General features: G+C 44.8%; 2 protein-coding genes and 1 non-coding gene across 6 annotated transcripts in view; all 3 read right to left on the bottom strand.

Annotated features, from left to right (window-relative positions):
- Positions 1-271: 271 nt before the first annotated feature.
- Positions 272-9,045, bottom strand: gpr155b (G protein-coupled receptor 155b). Of its 4 annotated transcripts, none has more exons than XM_068567252.1 (20): positions 8,899-9,045; positions 8,421-8,639; positions 7,749-7,896; positions 7,534-7,663; positions 7,253-7,428; positions 6,491-6,643; positions 6,317-6,384; positions 5,440-5,611; positions 4,622-4,777; positions 4,252-4,335; positions 4,016-4,139; positions 3,649-3,733; positions 3,031-3,118; positions 2,644-2,890; positions 2,429-2,509; positions 1,641-1,837; positions 1,333-1,428; positions 1,184-1,248; positions 933-1,070; positions 272-481 (listed from the first exon to the last, which is right to left on the bottom strand). In XM_068567252.1, exons 2-20 carry the CDS (start codon positions 8,573-8,575, stop codon positions 283-285), a joined length of 2,562 nt encoding a protein of 853 aa, XP_068423353.1. In that variant the 5' UTR covers positions 8,576-8,639; positions 8,899-9,045; the 3' UTR covers positions 272-282. The 4 variants fall into 4 exon arrangements, with proteins under 4 accessions (XP_068423353.1, XP_068423355.1, XP_068423356.1 ...); XM_068567254.1 differs by having other exon boundaries at positions 1,641-1,807; XM_068567255.1 differs by having other exon boundaries at positions 339-539.
- A 605-nt stretch (positions 9,046-9,650) lies between these two features.
- trnas-cga (transfer RNA serine (anticodon CGA)) lies at positions 9,651-9,732 on the bottom strand. Its single transcript has one exon. It is a non-coding gene; the product is annotated as a tRNA-Ser (tRNA).
- Positions 9,733-10,547: 815 nt separating this feature from the next.
- Positions 10,548-15,132, bottom strand: part of wipf1b (WAS/WASL interacting protein family, member 1b) — an 18,246-nt gene continuing 13,661 nt past the window's right edge. Inside the window, exons 6-9 of the mRNA XM_068567286.1 lie at positions 15,050-15,132; positions 13,978-14,220; positions 12,973-13,086; positions 10,548-12,448 (exon numbers count right to left, since the gene is read on the bottom strand). The exon at positions 15,050-15,132 is cut by the window's right edge and continues 18 nt beyond it. Of these exons, the coding sequence (XP_068423387.1) occupies positions 12,396-12,448; positions 12,973-13,086; positions 13,978-14,220; positions 15,050-15,132 (493 nt within the window). The 3' untranslated portion in view covers positions 10,548-12,395. The remainder of the gene's footprint in view (positions 12,449-12,972; positions 13,087-13,977; positions 14,221-15,049) is intronic.

The raw sequence follows: 15,132 nt of genomic DNA, 5'->3' as shown, positions 1-15,132 counted from the left end.
ACGTGCGGACGTTCAGTCAGTGCAAAAAGGTTTCAGTGCTGAGGAAGAGGAAGAGGAAGATGCTGCTGCTCGGAGTCATGCGAGTCGTCCTCGTGGACCAGAGAGGGCGAAGGACGTGCAACGTGTCGAACACGACGACGTGAAGGGGGAGGGGCCGAGCAGCGGACGGACGCCGCCGGTTGGCTGTCGGGGCGAGCGGCGCTGCGAGCTCATTGGCCGAGAGCTCGCCGGCGAAACATAAATAATACGATACCCGAGGACGAGGAAGATATGACAGACGGCTCAGAGGAGGAAAACGAAATCCAGACCAGGAACCAGGAGCGAGCAGGGAGCGCTTGTTTCCTCTCTCGTCCCCACAACTCGTACCGACTCGTTCTCCTCAGAGAATCGGCGACGCTCCGACTTTTGGGATCCAGATGTGGGCGTCGGCGTCTCCAGGCGCCGTTCTCCTCCTCTTCCTCCTCCTCCTCTTCCTCCGAACCTGTCGTTATCAGAGGAAGGATTCACCTGTCGAAGCGCTCATGCTCTCCCCTGAGGCACTTTGGGGGGCGATAGATAGGGAAGAAGGAAGGAAGGAAAAAGGGGGCAAGGCACAAGGAAGCAGGGAGGAATGAGAGGAATAACGTGTTAGAATAAAAGAATAGAAAAGCATAAAGAGCCCATAAAACATCCAGAAACAAAGTTTAGTCTTAAGAATTAGACTATTAGTAATATTATATTATATTATTAATATAATATAATAAAAGCATGTACTGCAAAAGATGCAACGTCAGAGCTTTAAAGCGTCATGGTTCCACGTGAATTTGTTTTTAAAACACACGAGAACCAGCTGGTGGATGAAGACCCGCAGCAGCTGCAGAGAAACGGGGAAATAAAACACAAAGAGGAAGAGGAGGAACTAAATAATGTGCACGTGAACAAGCGTCACGCACCTGCGCGTGTGCACGAGGTCCTGCACACACTGGTCTTTGTGGTAGCGGACGAACTGGGTGCAGGTGAGCCGGACCTCCTCCGGTACGCCGGAGGGACTCAGGTCCTCCTCGTCCCTGCCCTGCCACAGCCAGAGCAGCCTGACACACACAGACACACCGAGACACACACAGACACACACAGACACACGCACACAGATCCAGTTATGAGTTCCTCATGTGAATCTAGAAAACTACGACCCAGTCTCCCTCACCGCTTCTTGAAGGGCAGGATGATGAGGTGTCGGTCCAGACCGAAGATCCCAAAGGACAGGAAGCCCTGGAGCACAGAGAGGGTCAGGAAGGGAAGTGTACTGGCTCTGTACTGGGGCATGCTGGGACTTAAAATTGGCCGAAAGGCTACCTGTCCGTAGTTGGCCACGGCGCAGAAGAACTGCAGCTCCAGGTAAAGCCTCCCGGGGTCTTTGTTGAAGAGCCACCACAGACAGCTGGACAGGTTCTGCAGACGGACGGACAAACCGACCAATCAGAGGACGGCAGGCTCGCAGAGAGGAAACTAATAAAAGCAGTGAAACTAGCGAAAATGTTGTAGAAAATCAAAGAAAAGCAAGTCTTAAAAAGTGGGTTTTTAACATTGAATTAGGTGTCACACACACACACACACACACAAAGACACACACACACACACACACACACAGTGTGTGTCCTCACCGCCAGCAGGCTGACGAACAGCAGCAGGCAGAGCAGCACGTGTCTGACGGTCTGTTTGTCGTCTGTCTGCAGGCCGGGCGGCGGCAGGTTCAGCGGCTGCTCGGAGGAGGAAGGGCCCGGCGGCGGCGGCGGCGGCTGCAGGCCGTCACACAGCGCCCCACTGTGGCCTGGAGGGGAAGACACACAGCCGCGTGACGCTGGAGGGAGATTGGAGACTTTTATTTTGTAGGTTTCGCATGACTGCAGAGCTTCTGTTACACTATTTGTTTCACTACTGATTGTGTGTTCCTTCTATGGAAGCCCATTTCTGCCACACACAAAAACAAAAAAAAATTAGGACAAAAAATAAAAATAGGACCAAAAAAAAAAAAAAAATTAGGACCAAAAAATAAATAAAATAAAAAATAGGACAAAAAAAAAAGAAGAAAAAAAAATTTGGTCTTAATATTTATTTATTTTATTTTTTTGGTCCAAATTTTTATATATATATATTTTTTGGTTAAATAATTTTTTTTTGGTCCTAATTTTATTTTGGTTCTAATTTTTTTTTTGGTGTGTCGGAAATGGGCTTCCATATGCTTCTTTCTCGTTACTAAAAGTGACATCACAGCACTCAGTAAAGTTCATTCTAATCATTTAAATATTCTATCTTTTTGGAACTGAGCGAAGAAATATATAGAAGTATAGAAGAATATTATATATTTAAAATAATAAGTCATCCTTCCATCCATCCATAAATGAATGTATATGAAATATATTATTAAACATATGATTATATATGTTGTTACCTGTGCTGCTGTTTGAGTGCTCGCTCTGCGTGCTGGCGATCATGTCCGGTATCGGCTGGAGAGGAGAAAAGCTGTGGAGGCCTGGCAGTGCACACGCACACACACACACACACACACACACACACACACACACACACACACACACACTCTGGTGAAAAGTCACGTTTTCAATCCAACCTGTTTTGATAAACATTCCTCACACAGGTCACAGCTACCTGAGTGGATGCTGCCGGCAGGTGAGCATGCCACCTGTGGCTGCTGCTGTTGTTGTTGTTGTTGTTGTTGTTGTTGCGCTGGTCCCTCCAGGCCACTAGGGGTCCTCGGCTCCTCGCCGATGCCCGTCCCGGCGGCTCTGTTCAGGGCCTGGTAGCCGCCCTGCTCCCGCTCCCCCTGGCTGAGCCCCATCAGGGACACGGCGCCCAGCAGCAGGCTGACGGCGAGCACCACCGCCGTGCTGATGATCTGGAGAGAGAGAGAGAGAAGTCAAAACACCTCTCAGTCAACCGGGAGTCACCATCGGATCCAGATACAAGTTCATGATAATCCGGTTTAAACTGGAGCTGAACAGACTCAGGAAGAACGATACAGAGGGAAGAACTGACCTGAGCTCGGCCGTAGAAGAAGGCGGAGTCTATGGTGTCGGTCCTCTCTCCTGTGATGAGAAGAGCTCCCACCATCAGGAAGGGAACCCTACACACACACACACACACACACACACACACACACACACGCACAGACACACACACACACACACACACAGACACAGACACACACACCTCAGACCTCGGTCGACGACTTCAACTGTGCTAAAAGTACATTTTTGTTTAAAAATAATCTACAAAGCCGACCCGTTTGATTTGTAACAAGCTCATCAAATAATCAATACAAGTTCCAGAGTGTGTTAAGGGAAGACAGACCCTTCAGAATAAGAGCTCAAAAGGAGCGATGTCGTGGCAAAAAGAACAAGCTTGTGACGATGACGAGGCCTTCGGCGGCTGGAGAGTCAGATTTTACTCGGTTGAGACCAAAAACGGAGCAAAAAATACAAGATGGGCGTTTGAAATCGACTGAAATATACGAGATGGAACTGTTAACCTTCAGAATAAGAGCTCAAGAGGAGCATTTTTTTAAATTTCTGTATATATGTTTTTCTGTTCCAGTGAAAGAGCAAAAATAAAGTGTAAAAAAATGAATAATAGTTCCTGAGTGCGTCTCCTTACCCCCAGCCCAGAGCCATGAACACTCCCGGTCGGAGCCTCAGCAGATCATCTCTGTTGGTCAGCGCCAGGCAGAGCGGGATTAGACCTGAAGAACGGAGCAAAGACACTGAGGTCACCTGCAGCGGCCACATGGTACTGACCCAGTGTGATGGACGCGGGACAGCCGACTGGACGCGCTGCACCTGAAACATCGTCTGAATGGGGCATGCTGGGACTTAAAACGACACGTTTGTGTCCAATATGAAGGAATTCCCTTGAGCTTCTTTTGGTGGAGAAGATGGTTTGGAGGTGAAGTGCTCACCTGCCCAGATGGAGGTGCTCACCTGCCCAGATGGAGGTGCTCACCTGCCCAGATGGAGGTGCTCACCTGCCCAGATGTAGGTGCTGTACAGAGAGCCGTACAGCAGAGTGAAGGTGAGGATCTTGCCGAGCAGATTGTCGTCTTGTTTCCCCAAAAAGTTCCACAAGATCATACTGACGCACACCAGGAACTAGAGCGGAGGGAGCGAAGGGGGAGGAGCCAAAGTGATGAACGAAACACTTCCTGGATGAGTTGCCTCCAAAACACGACACAAACACACACACACACACACACACACACACCTGAGCCAGGAAGAGGTTTAAGGCGAAGAGGTGAGGAAGTCTGTTGAACTTCCTGCTGAGCAGCATCACCACGACGGTCCACACCTGAGAGGACACACACGTTACGCACTACACACACACCTGAGAGGAGGACACACACACACCTGAGAGGAGACACACGTTACGCACTACACACACACACCTGAGAGGAGGACACACACGTGATACAGTTCACACGAGATGAGACATGATCACACACGTTTACAGTATATACATATACACACTTTTTTTCCTTTTACACACACACACACTTTTTTCCCCTTACGCACACTCTCACACTCTTTCACACACACACACACTCTTTCACACACACACACACACACACACACACCAGGGCGACCAGGCTGACGATGCTGATGTTGAAGCTGACGTTCTCCAGCTCCGTCACCAGCGGCGTCGGGTCCATGAGCGGGATGGTGAGCAGCCACGCCGACACGTACATGATGGGCGCCGACAGGAAGGTGCTGATCACCATGCCAGAGGTCACCTGGAGGAGAGAGGACCCTTAAACCACGAGGAACACCTGAGAGACACTTAAACATGAGGAACATCTGAGAGAAGACACTTAAACATGAGGAACACTAAAGAGAAGACACTTAAACATGAGGAACATCTGAGAGAAGACACTTAAACATGAGGAACACTAAAGAGAAGACACTTAAACATGAGGAACACTAAAGAGAAGACACTTAAACATGAGGAACATCTGAGAGAAGACACTTAAACATGAGGAACACTAAAGAGAAGACACTTAAACATGAGGAACACTAAAGAGAAGACACTTAAACATGAGGAACATCTGAGAGAAGACACTTAAACATGAGGAACACTAAAGAGAAGACACTTAAACATGAGGAACATCTGAGAGAAGACACTTAAACATGAGAAACACTAAAGAGAAGACACTTAAACATGAGAAACACTAAAGAGAAGACACTTAAACATGAGGAACACCTGAGAGAAGACACTTAAACATGTACCATACACTTAAACCATAGCTTAAACAAACCTTTTGAAGTGAAAGTAAAAGTTTGTTTTCTTGTTTTAGACCTGATTCATTCATACAAATAAAAAAAGAACTCTTCTGTTTCATCGTAGTGCTTTAAGTATACTTTATCTGCGTCGGTACGGAGCTCTGGGACGTCTTACCACCTCCAGCTCGATGTTGTAGTGCGCGGCGTAGATGGCCACGCTCGGCGCCGTGGGGAAGACGCCGTACAGGAACGCAAAGTTAGACAGACTGCTGTGGTTGGACCCGGTGCTGTTCACCCCGACGTCCAGGAGGTCCATCATGTCCTTACAGACCAGAGGCATCACCAGGCTGCAGGGGAGGAGGGGAGGGGGGAGAGAGAGAGAGAGAGAGAGAGAGAGAGAGAGAGAGAGAGAGAGAGAGAGAGAAAAAATCACCAAGCTGCAGGGGTTGAGAGAGAGAGGTGTGTGTGTGTGTGTGTGTGTGTGTGCTATGAATGCACATTTAGTTACTTAATGTAAACAACAAACAGCGTGGGATAAGTGGTGTTTGTGTGTGTTTTGTGTGTGTGAGAAATAAGTGTGTGTACTGTAGATGCACATTCAGTAACTCTATACAAACATACAGTGTGGGATAAGTGGTGTGTGTGTGTGTGTGTGTGTGTGTGTGCGTCAACACTTTAGCCTTCTAGCTGCAGCTCCGGCTGTCAAAGGGACTCGGGAAATAAAATAAACAAACATGGAAAAACATAAATTCCAAAACGGTAAACAGGAAGTCGTCTTTCTGCAGGATGAGATCAGATCTTTACATTTTATATATATATATTAATATATTATACGCTATGAATTATATCATACGCTACGACTCATTGGGAAAAGAGAAACGGCGGCAAATGACAAAGAATGCGTCATTTTTGAGTCTGTACTCGGCATTATATTGATTATTATTACTAATGTACCTCAATATAGTCAAAATGTATATTTAGTGATACACAGTAAACTGACAGTAAGCCCCGCCCACATTGTAGCAGACACACACACCGTCAGCACTACTTACAGCTTGGCTGTGATGAGCAGGATCAAGGCCACGCCGGTGTCTCGGGTGAGTTTCCGCAGCTGTCCGACCTGCCGGAGGAGCACAGACGTTACCGAGCTGCGACGGCGTCCTTCAGGTTGAAGGTGAATCATCCTGAGATGAGAACAAACAAACGTCCGGAGGGAACAGATCTACCATCGTCAGGCCGAGGTAGAACAAGGCCGCGCCCCCGAAGGAGTTGGCCAGGCCGTCGATGAACTCTGACAGCACGGCGGGGATGTGCCGGCCCAGAGCGAAGTGGGACACGATGCCGAAGATGACCATGAAGACGATGGGGTTCTTCAGCACCTGCACAGGAACCACACGGCTCAACGCGAGAGGAACTACAGCTTTAACTTTACACGGTGTTACGCTGCCGTGCACTCACTACAGCTGAGGAATCACCTTAAAACACCTGTGAGTGTGTGTGTACATCTCATGGCCAATGGATTTCCATGACTTTAAACCACATTTTCATGACTTTTAATCAAATTTTCATGATTTTAACCAAATTTCCTTGACTTTATACCAAATGTCTATGAGCAAATATTGTGTGAAATGTGTGTGTAAACAGTAAAAAGTGATAAAATGTAGTATTTAAACAATGAGGATTCAAAGCATACAGTAAACCTTAAATGACTCAAATGAATGAGAGACAATAGTTTGATTCAAAGAATAAACATTTATATAGATGCCTGTATGTATGCTGCTGATATTTTGAGCCTCTTTCTTTTAAAAGTAGATTCATTATTTTAAACTCAGCGTGAATGAACGTCATGAACACATGAAAATAACACATTTACACCACTTTTACTACACTTTTGGGGACTTTTCCAGGCCTGGAAATAACCATTTTTAAATGTAGGTTTTCCATGACTGTAAGAACGCTGCTTATATATAGAGAGACACACGCAATACCTGTACGACTACGATTCCCAGGATGCCGAGCGTGCTGTGGGAGTGGCTGGCCTGCTTCCACCTCTGCACCTCACACAGAGCGAAGCCGATGGGGTTGAGCAGCATGAGGGAGACCGGCGCCACGAGATAGATGTACTGCAGGTACTCTGGATATGTGCTGCGATACAGAGCATCAACTAGACACACAGAGGGAGGGGCGGGGCTTACTTTGTGTGTCTTAAACGCAGCATTTGTCTCGTGAGAATGTGTGTAGAACACGTCAGCGCGGCGTCGCCCCTCACCTATCGGGTATCCTAAGGCGAAGTCGTTGCTCTGCGTGGCGAAGATGGCGTACAAGCCGGCCTTGCTGTACCTGCAGTCCGGACTGGCCACCATGAGGGTCAGCACGCACACCAGCGCAAACACCGTCACCTACACACACACGGATACACTATGCAATACAAATTTGTACAAAAAAGGTACATCCACGTTTTGTAAAGTGTCACCACACACACACCTTGGCGATCAGGACGCTCCAGAGAAACGCCCAGATGACGTCTCCAAAGTCCAGCAGCACCATGTTTTTGAAGAGCAGAGCTGGAAGAGCAAACTTGGACACAAAGTTGCCCAACCCCTTCGCCTGGTTCTGTGTGATGATGTCGGCCCTGTGGGGAGGAATGCAGGAAATAGCCGTGAAGACACTGAGGAAGAAGCATTTATATTTCCATGCGATATCTACTTTATTTAAGCATAACTATGCATCAAGCGACAAGGTGTTGCTTAGTGTGTTGCTGTTGTGCAATATCATATTTGCAGCAACGAGACAACGCTCTGGGCAACATGGCCGACAGTTTTACAATAAAAGATGATCTAATTTTTTTTTTCAAGCAAATTTTTTTTCAAGCGTTTTTTTTCGAGCAATTTTTTTTTCAAGCAAATTTTTTTTAGAGCAAATTTTTTTTCGAGCCAATTTTTTTCAACCGTTTTTTTTTAGATTTTTTTTTGTCGAGCAAAGTTTTTTCAAGCAAATTTTTTTTGAGCAATTTTTTTTAGAATTTTCTTTTTTTTTCAGAGTACTTATTTTGCGTTTTTTTTTTAGAGCATATTTTTTTGAGGGCAATTATTTTTTGACAGCAAATTTTTATTTTCGCGCCTATTTTTTTTCGAGCAAATTTCTGGGTAACCCTACCTGCCGGCTATGTAGCCACACAATATGATGCCAAAACACTCCAGGAGAGCCGGGAACAGCTTGTCGATGGACATGTGGGGCCCCACCGCAGAGCCCAGCGGGCTGTGGGAGATGTTCTTCCCGTGGATCAGCACGTAGCTGCCGGCGGGCTCCATGGTGCTGATGGGACGGGGAGAGGGGGAGGGAGGAGGAGGAGGAGGAGGGGAGGTCGGGTGATGGCTGAGGAGGAAGACAGGGATGGTAAACAGTGGGGGGAGGTTACACGAGTGTGTATTCCCACTGGAGGGAACCCCAAAAGAACACACATAGACGACAACACGTCCATTCCACGTGACGACACTCCCGCGAAGCCCCCCCTCAAGCGGAAGCTGTCAGGTGACCGTTAGCTAGCTTAGGTGCTAAAAACATCAGCGGATTTAGGGACCGCTTCCCGCTCCAACAGCTGGCATTGATATCGTTCAGGAACGTAAAGGCTCACCTCTGTTACTCAGAAGACCATCTCCGGTGAGTAAATAGCCGACAGTCACCCGTCTTGCTCTTCAAACAAGCCCGTGTTTCTCGCTTGTTTCAAGGGAGGAGGGGGAGTTTGGATGAAGCTCCTCTCGCTCCCGAATCTGGCAGCTGCCGAAATTGGCAACGCCCTAAAAAAAATGACTGACGGGCGACTCGTCCAATCATCGCCGAGATTGCACTTCAGGCGCCTAACTACGGGTGGCCACGCCCTGAAAGAGCGACTGACGGGCGATTTGGCCAATCACAGACGAGATTGTGCTTCAGGCGCCTAACTGTGTGCGGTCACGCCCTAAAAGAGCGACTGACGGGCAATTCAGCCAATCATCGTGGACATACACTTCAGACTGCGGCTGTGATTGGATAAAAGCGTGCAGGGGCAATGGTCATGAACTTTGGACCTCATGTGTTTTACAGAATCATAACAGCTGAAATATGAATACCAACCTAACAAAAAGTTTAAATATTATTTTTATGTTATATTTGATCATTTCAAGGGAGAAACAACAATGCTTCAAATAAAGAATATGTGCAAAATAGTGTCTTTATATTTCTATTCTTAATTTATTTTATGTTATTAATGCTTTATAAGTGTTCCTGTTTGACATTGTGCAGCAAAGGTATGTGACTTTTTCTAGAAGACACAATTGGTCTTCTTTTCAGGGAGATGTTTCCACCAGTTAGGGAAGGATTTATTACTTTATTAAGATAAGATACAGACGCTGCGAGCAGGATTTGAACCTGCGCGGGGAAACCCCATTGGATTTCGAGTCCAACGCCTTAACCACTCGGCCATCACAGCTCCATTTCAAGGACATCGTCTCAGACAGTGTACTCACTTAATGACCTGCAGACATGTTCAATGACCAGAACTCACATCCATGCAGCAGAACATTGAGCTCCAGTTTAAAAACTGTGGATTCCAGGTGCAGCAACACCGAAGGTTTTCATTTTAAATGTCTGTTAAGTCACTATTTATCACCAGAGAAGGTTAAACAATGGAGACTGACCCTGTTGATGTAAAGTATTGCAGTATTTACTGTATATGTTTACCGTTGAATTAACATAAATCAACAAAGTGGATATGTTGGTGTTCTTTCTCCTATATTCATATATCACGTCATACTAAACCACTAATATTTGACATCTGACTCACACCTTGTGATGATATATTACATAATATAACCTGATGCGAGATGTGGTTAACAAATGTGGGGAGACAAAAAACAATAATTTTCCCCTTTCAAACTAAATTTTAGATTATTTTGAGAATATTGAGATCAAAATCAAGCCTGTATACCACAGATCATTTCCAGCAGTTCCCCTAAATAACTTAATGAGTACTTATTCATTTTATATGAATACTACAAAACAGATATGCATCTAATGTAGTTCTGAAGTATCTGTAAAGGACTCTTCTATTTGTATTTTCTATATTTGGATCATAAACATAATATCACCACACGCGGTTTCTTCTTGACTTTATTGCACAAACATGTAAATGACGCATATTGTTCATCTGATAATATATAATAAATTGCTTCATCCGCTTGTTTGTGACCACGTGACGGTCTGCGGGGGTCCGTGTCGCCCAACAAATGCACATTTCACTGCAGGTAAAGCACATGAAGCTTTTCTTATTTATTGATGTCAAATATGTTTACCTCCATATGATTGTCTTTAAGAAAATGCTCCTTTGACCGGCACATATCACGCATCCAAAATAAACATTCAAAGCAGTGCTGGGCCAAGCAAAAAACAAGAAAAAATGAACATAATACTGCATAGAAACATAACTTAAAAACAACATTCCTTCCACACGTCTTGATGAACGCATACAGACACATACACGGGTCCTTCATGGCATTAACAATGGCCGCCGCTGTCAACTAACACATCCTCAACACATTTAACAATCAGATGGTAAAGTCTCGGTGGCTCCAACAGACACTGATGCACATACTGTGAAAAGGCACATGTGGCTTTTTTTTTTTGGCAAATCAAAAATAATAACAACAAAAAAACAAAAAAAACACCCGTGTTCCACCTGCTGCGTTCATGCAGCGGCGGCCATTTAAAAAACTTTTTTTTTTAGTTTGGTTGCATGTCCGTCTTTGTGTGTGTCGACACTTTGCTAAACCGAGCTTTTTACGTGTGGCGGCTTGTGTTGCTTCATCAGCTGAACACACACACACACACACACACACACACACACACACACACACACACACACACACACAGATATACAGTATACATATAATTTAAGGCACAGAAGGCTAATTCCCTTAACTCGTTTTAAGCAGCCTGAAGATACAATCCTGAATTTATATATATATAAAATAAAAAAGGCACGATGAGAAACAGCGGAACAAAAGAAGATAAACTCGTCAACACACGAGCTGATTGGTTGCCCTGGAACCGGCAATGTGACGGTAACATTGCCGCGGCGGCGTGCTACGTGCTACGTGCTACGCGGCGAACGCTGGTGTGTTTGTCAAGTAACGGTTTGTATTGTTGTAGAAAAAAGAAAAAAAAAGTGTAGCTGGTTTGTAAAGTATAATATATCTTAGCAAGAAAAATATGGAATCCATCAACCGGAGTAAGCGAAGGGAAGGTCGATGTCGGATCAAAAAAGGTTCACGAAAACACCGACAATAAAGCTCTCGAAAATAGTATCGTCCAGGAAAAGTGCCTAAAAAGGAGGTGCAACTTTGTTTTCTTCTTCCTATCTGAACACAGCGTACCGGAGGATGAGCAGGCACATGATGGAAACTCCACATTCTTCATTTTTTCTACTTGGTCAACCACATTTCAGGTCATAAAAAGCCCACCTGGGCCTCATGCGAGAGCATCTTTGTGTCCTTTATTCTGGCTTTTTTTTACCGGCGTAAATCCTGCTTTCAAAAGAATCCATGAAGAAAATAATCTATCCTTGTTTTCAATGCTGGCAGCAGATTAAGATCCTGCGAAAGACGATGAGCGGGATTAATAACGAGCTGATGCTGGCTCTGAAATGAAGAGGAAGTGCATCCGTATGGGAAACGTCTCCTTCTAGCAGAGCCATGATTAATGAACGGTGATATTCTTATGCTTCATGAATGTATATTTATATGTATATTCACCTTAAAAAAACCTGAATAATGTCCACATATTTATGAAGTGTGATTGGGAGGGTTTAAGTTACGTAATATGGAACCCGGTGGTGACGCAAACATTGGGCTGAAAGAACAGCAGGTGACTCCTGCGTCGCGTCTGGACCTCTGCAACATTTCGTACCGCAAAGAGAAAGTTCAAAAACACGGGATTGACGGGTGAAGAAGTTCTGAATTAACTTGTACGAGCCGCTTGAGAACGGATCCGGTCGGAGGAGGATGAGGAGGAGGAAGAGGAGGAGGAGGGGTTCTTGCATGAGGCCCGATGAGAGAGAAAGTAGTCCCAGGGGTTGTGTTTGCTGCCACCTCTTCTTCACCTGGGTATCGGAGGAAGAGGAGGAGCTCCTCTCTCCTTTTTACCAGAACCTGGAAAGAAGAAAAGGACAGGGAGGAGGAGTTAGCGTCTCTCCTCGGCCTCTCAGAGGAGGTTTACTCATCTTCCACCAGGGGGCGCTGTTTCACAGAGCGGCTGCATTCACCTCAGAGGGTCTGAATCTATGCATCAGTGTGTTAACCGACTTAAACTTGCGTTACAAGGTCGCGTTGCGATCAAAATTCGACAACTTCGGTGGAGGATTTTCAAGTTTAACAAAAAAAAAAATTCAGTTGCTGTTGATTTAATATCAACTTCAGAAAGCATGACACGGCTCTTTAGGTTAGTTCCTATATGTTGGAGATATAAGTTTTGCTTGTGTGTGTGTGTGTGTGTTAGTGCGCATGTTAATCTGGTTACACAGTCACATTGTGGGGACAACTACCTTTTCTTTTTAGGGACAAAATGGTCACAAAAATGTTCGTCCCCATAATGAAAATCATAACCTTTGAACAAGACTGTGTGCGTGTGCGTGTGTGTGTGTGTGTGTGTGTGTGTGTGTGTGTGTGTGACTGACCTCTGCTGTCCGTCTTGCCGATCATGCTGGGGTAGGTCTTGTGGAAGGCCACGTAGGGCTCCGGAGGCGGGAGGTCCGACACCGGGTGGAACGTGAAGCGACACTCCCACTCGTCTGTTTTGAGGAAGAGGTTAAGATGAAGGTCAACGGAGGTCAAGCCAACAAAACTCCCACGATGCACTATTCTGATTTTACAGCAACAAAGATCAATAACATGGATACAAAGTTAATAGCTTATCTGGAGTGAACCGGTGCAGAGAAACTTAGAGAAAACTCAGTGGAAGAAGTTGGGAAACTTTTCTGACAATGAAACATATTTATATGTAATGTAACATATTTATATGTAATGTAACATATTTATATGTAATGTAACATATTTATAAATAATGTAACAATAATTTGTAATGTAACATATTTATATGTAATGTAACATATTTATATGTAATGTAACATATTTATATGTAATGTAACGTATTTATTTGTGTGCCAAATTGAAAACGTCTCTCATATTCCAATACAACAATATTGTGTAATAATCCGTAATGTAATTTCAAGAAAAAAAGAAAAAAAAGGAATAAGTGTATAATCTTAAAAAAATTAAATGAAGTATAATCTTATTCCAGAAGACATTTTTCAATCCATTCTGTTACAACTTGTACTTGAATGAGTAGATTTCATCAGGTTTGACCTCCAGCACCTCAACGAGCATTTATGTCTAAAATGACAGAATATTATGAACTCAGAAACTCTGAGTCCAACTCGTCAGACTCTCTTTCATCCGCCGCCCTGCTCATCAAACCGTGTGCGATGGGATGAACGCAGCGGGCCCAACACGCCTGAGCTCATGTGGTAAAAACAACAGCGAGGGAAAGTATTCTGACCCGAGAGGGCAGAGAGTTCATCACGGCCCGCGCAGTTAAACATGAGCTCTGTGCCTCCTGCTGCTCCGTGTCGCCCTCTGCTGGCGAGTTACAGGCGTGTTACCCTCCGTGTGGCGCCCCTCACCTTGTGTCTGGTGGTGGTGCGAGTTCTGGAAGCCGTTGCCCATGGGCGGCGTTGGTGGAGGTGGAGGAGGAAGGGCGGTCCCTCCGATACCCGGCCGGTCCGGAGGGAGGGGGGGGCGACCGCCGGGCCCGCCCCCGCGGGGGGGCTCCGGACCCGGCCGGCCAATGGGAGACGGAGCCGGCGATGACCTCACGCCGCCCCCGCCCATGCCACGCCCCGAGGGAGGCGTGGGAGGAAGAGGCCCTTTGGAGGGAGGAAGACGAGGTTATGACGTCTTTTTTTACAGCGGTAACCTGTTGCTCAATCAATCAATCAATCAATTAATCAATCAATCAATCAATCAATCAATCCAGGGTTCATGCACATTTTGACCAATGGTTTTTCATGACTTTTAACCAAATTTCCTTGATTTTAAACCAAATTTTCTTGATTTTAAACAATATTTTCTTGATTTTAAATCACATTTTTATGACTTTTAACCAATTTTTATTGACTTTTAACCAAATTGTATCGACTTTTAACCAAATTTCCTTGATTTTAAACCAAATTTTCTTGATTTTAAACCAAATTTTCTTGATTTTAAACAATATTTTCTTGATTTTAAATCACATTTTTATGACTTTTAACCAATTTTTATTGACTTTTAACCAAATTGTATCGACTTTTAACCAAATTTCCATGATTTTAAACCAAATTTTCTTGATTTCAAACCAAATTTTCTTGATTTTAAATCACATTTTTATGATTTTTAACCAAATTGTCATGACTTTAAACCAAATTTCTTTGATTTTAAACAAAATTTCCTTGATTTTTAACCAAATTTCCATGACCAAACATAAAAGCATATTAATTATTTCAAACCCAGCGTAAATGAACGTCATGAACACATGAATATAACACATTTACACGACTTTTACTAAACTTTTGGGATTTGTTTTTTCCAGGAAATAACCATTTAAAACAAATCCATGACTTTTCCAGGTTGTCCATGACCGTAACAACCCTGTCAATCAATCAATCAATCAATCAATCAATCAATCGATCAATCGATCAATCGATCGTGGCTGTTCACCTGCGCGTGTGGACGACTGGTTCCTTCCCAGAGATGGAGGTCTCTCGATGGGTGGAGGAGGGAGAGGTACTGACCGACCGTGA

Source organism: Clinocottus analis, unplaced genomic scaffold, assembly GCF_023055335.1.
Source record: "Clinocottus analis isolate CAN_PGR_092001 unplaced genomic scaffold, fCliAna1.0.p SCAF_8, whole genome shotgun sequence".
NCBI classification, from domain to species: Eukaryota; Metazoa; Chordata; class Actinopteri; order Perciformes; family Cottidae; genus Clinocottus; species Clinocottus analis.
Note: the sequence above shows the minus strand (reverse complement) of the source record. Positions and strands in the feature narration are given on the sequence as shown.

Excerpts from the sequence above, each read along its gene's own strand:
- gpr155b (XM_068567252.1), bottom strand. The coding sequence starts at position 8,575 with ATGGAGCCCGCCGGCAGCTACGTGCTGATCCACGGGAAGAACATCTCC. Across the intron at positions 4,140-4,251 it reads TAAACCTCTTCCTGGCTCAG|TTCCTGGTGTGCGTCAGTAT; the intron begins GTGTGTGTGTGT and ends CCTCCGCTCTAG. Across the intron at positions 3,734-4,015 it reads CAGCACCTACATCTGGGCAG|GTCTAATCCCGCTCTGCCTG; the intron begins GTGAGCACCTCC and ends TCCGTTCTTCAG.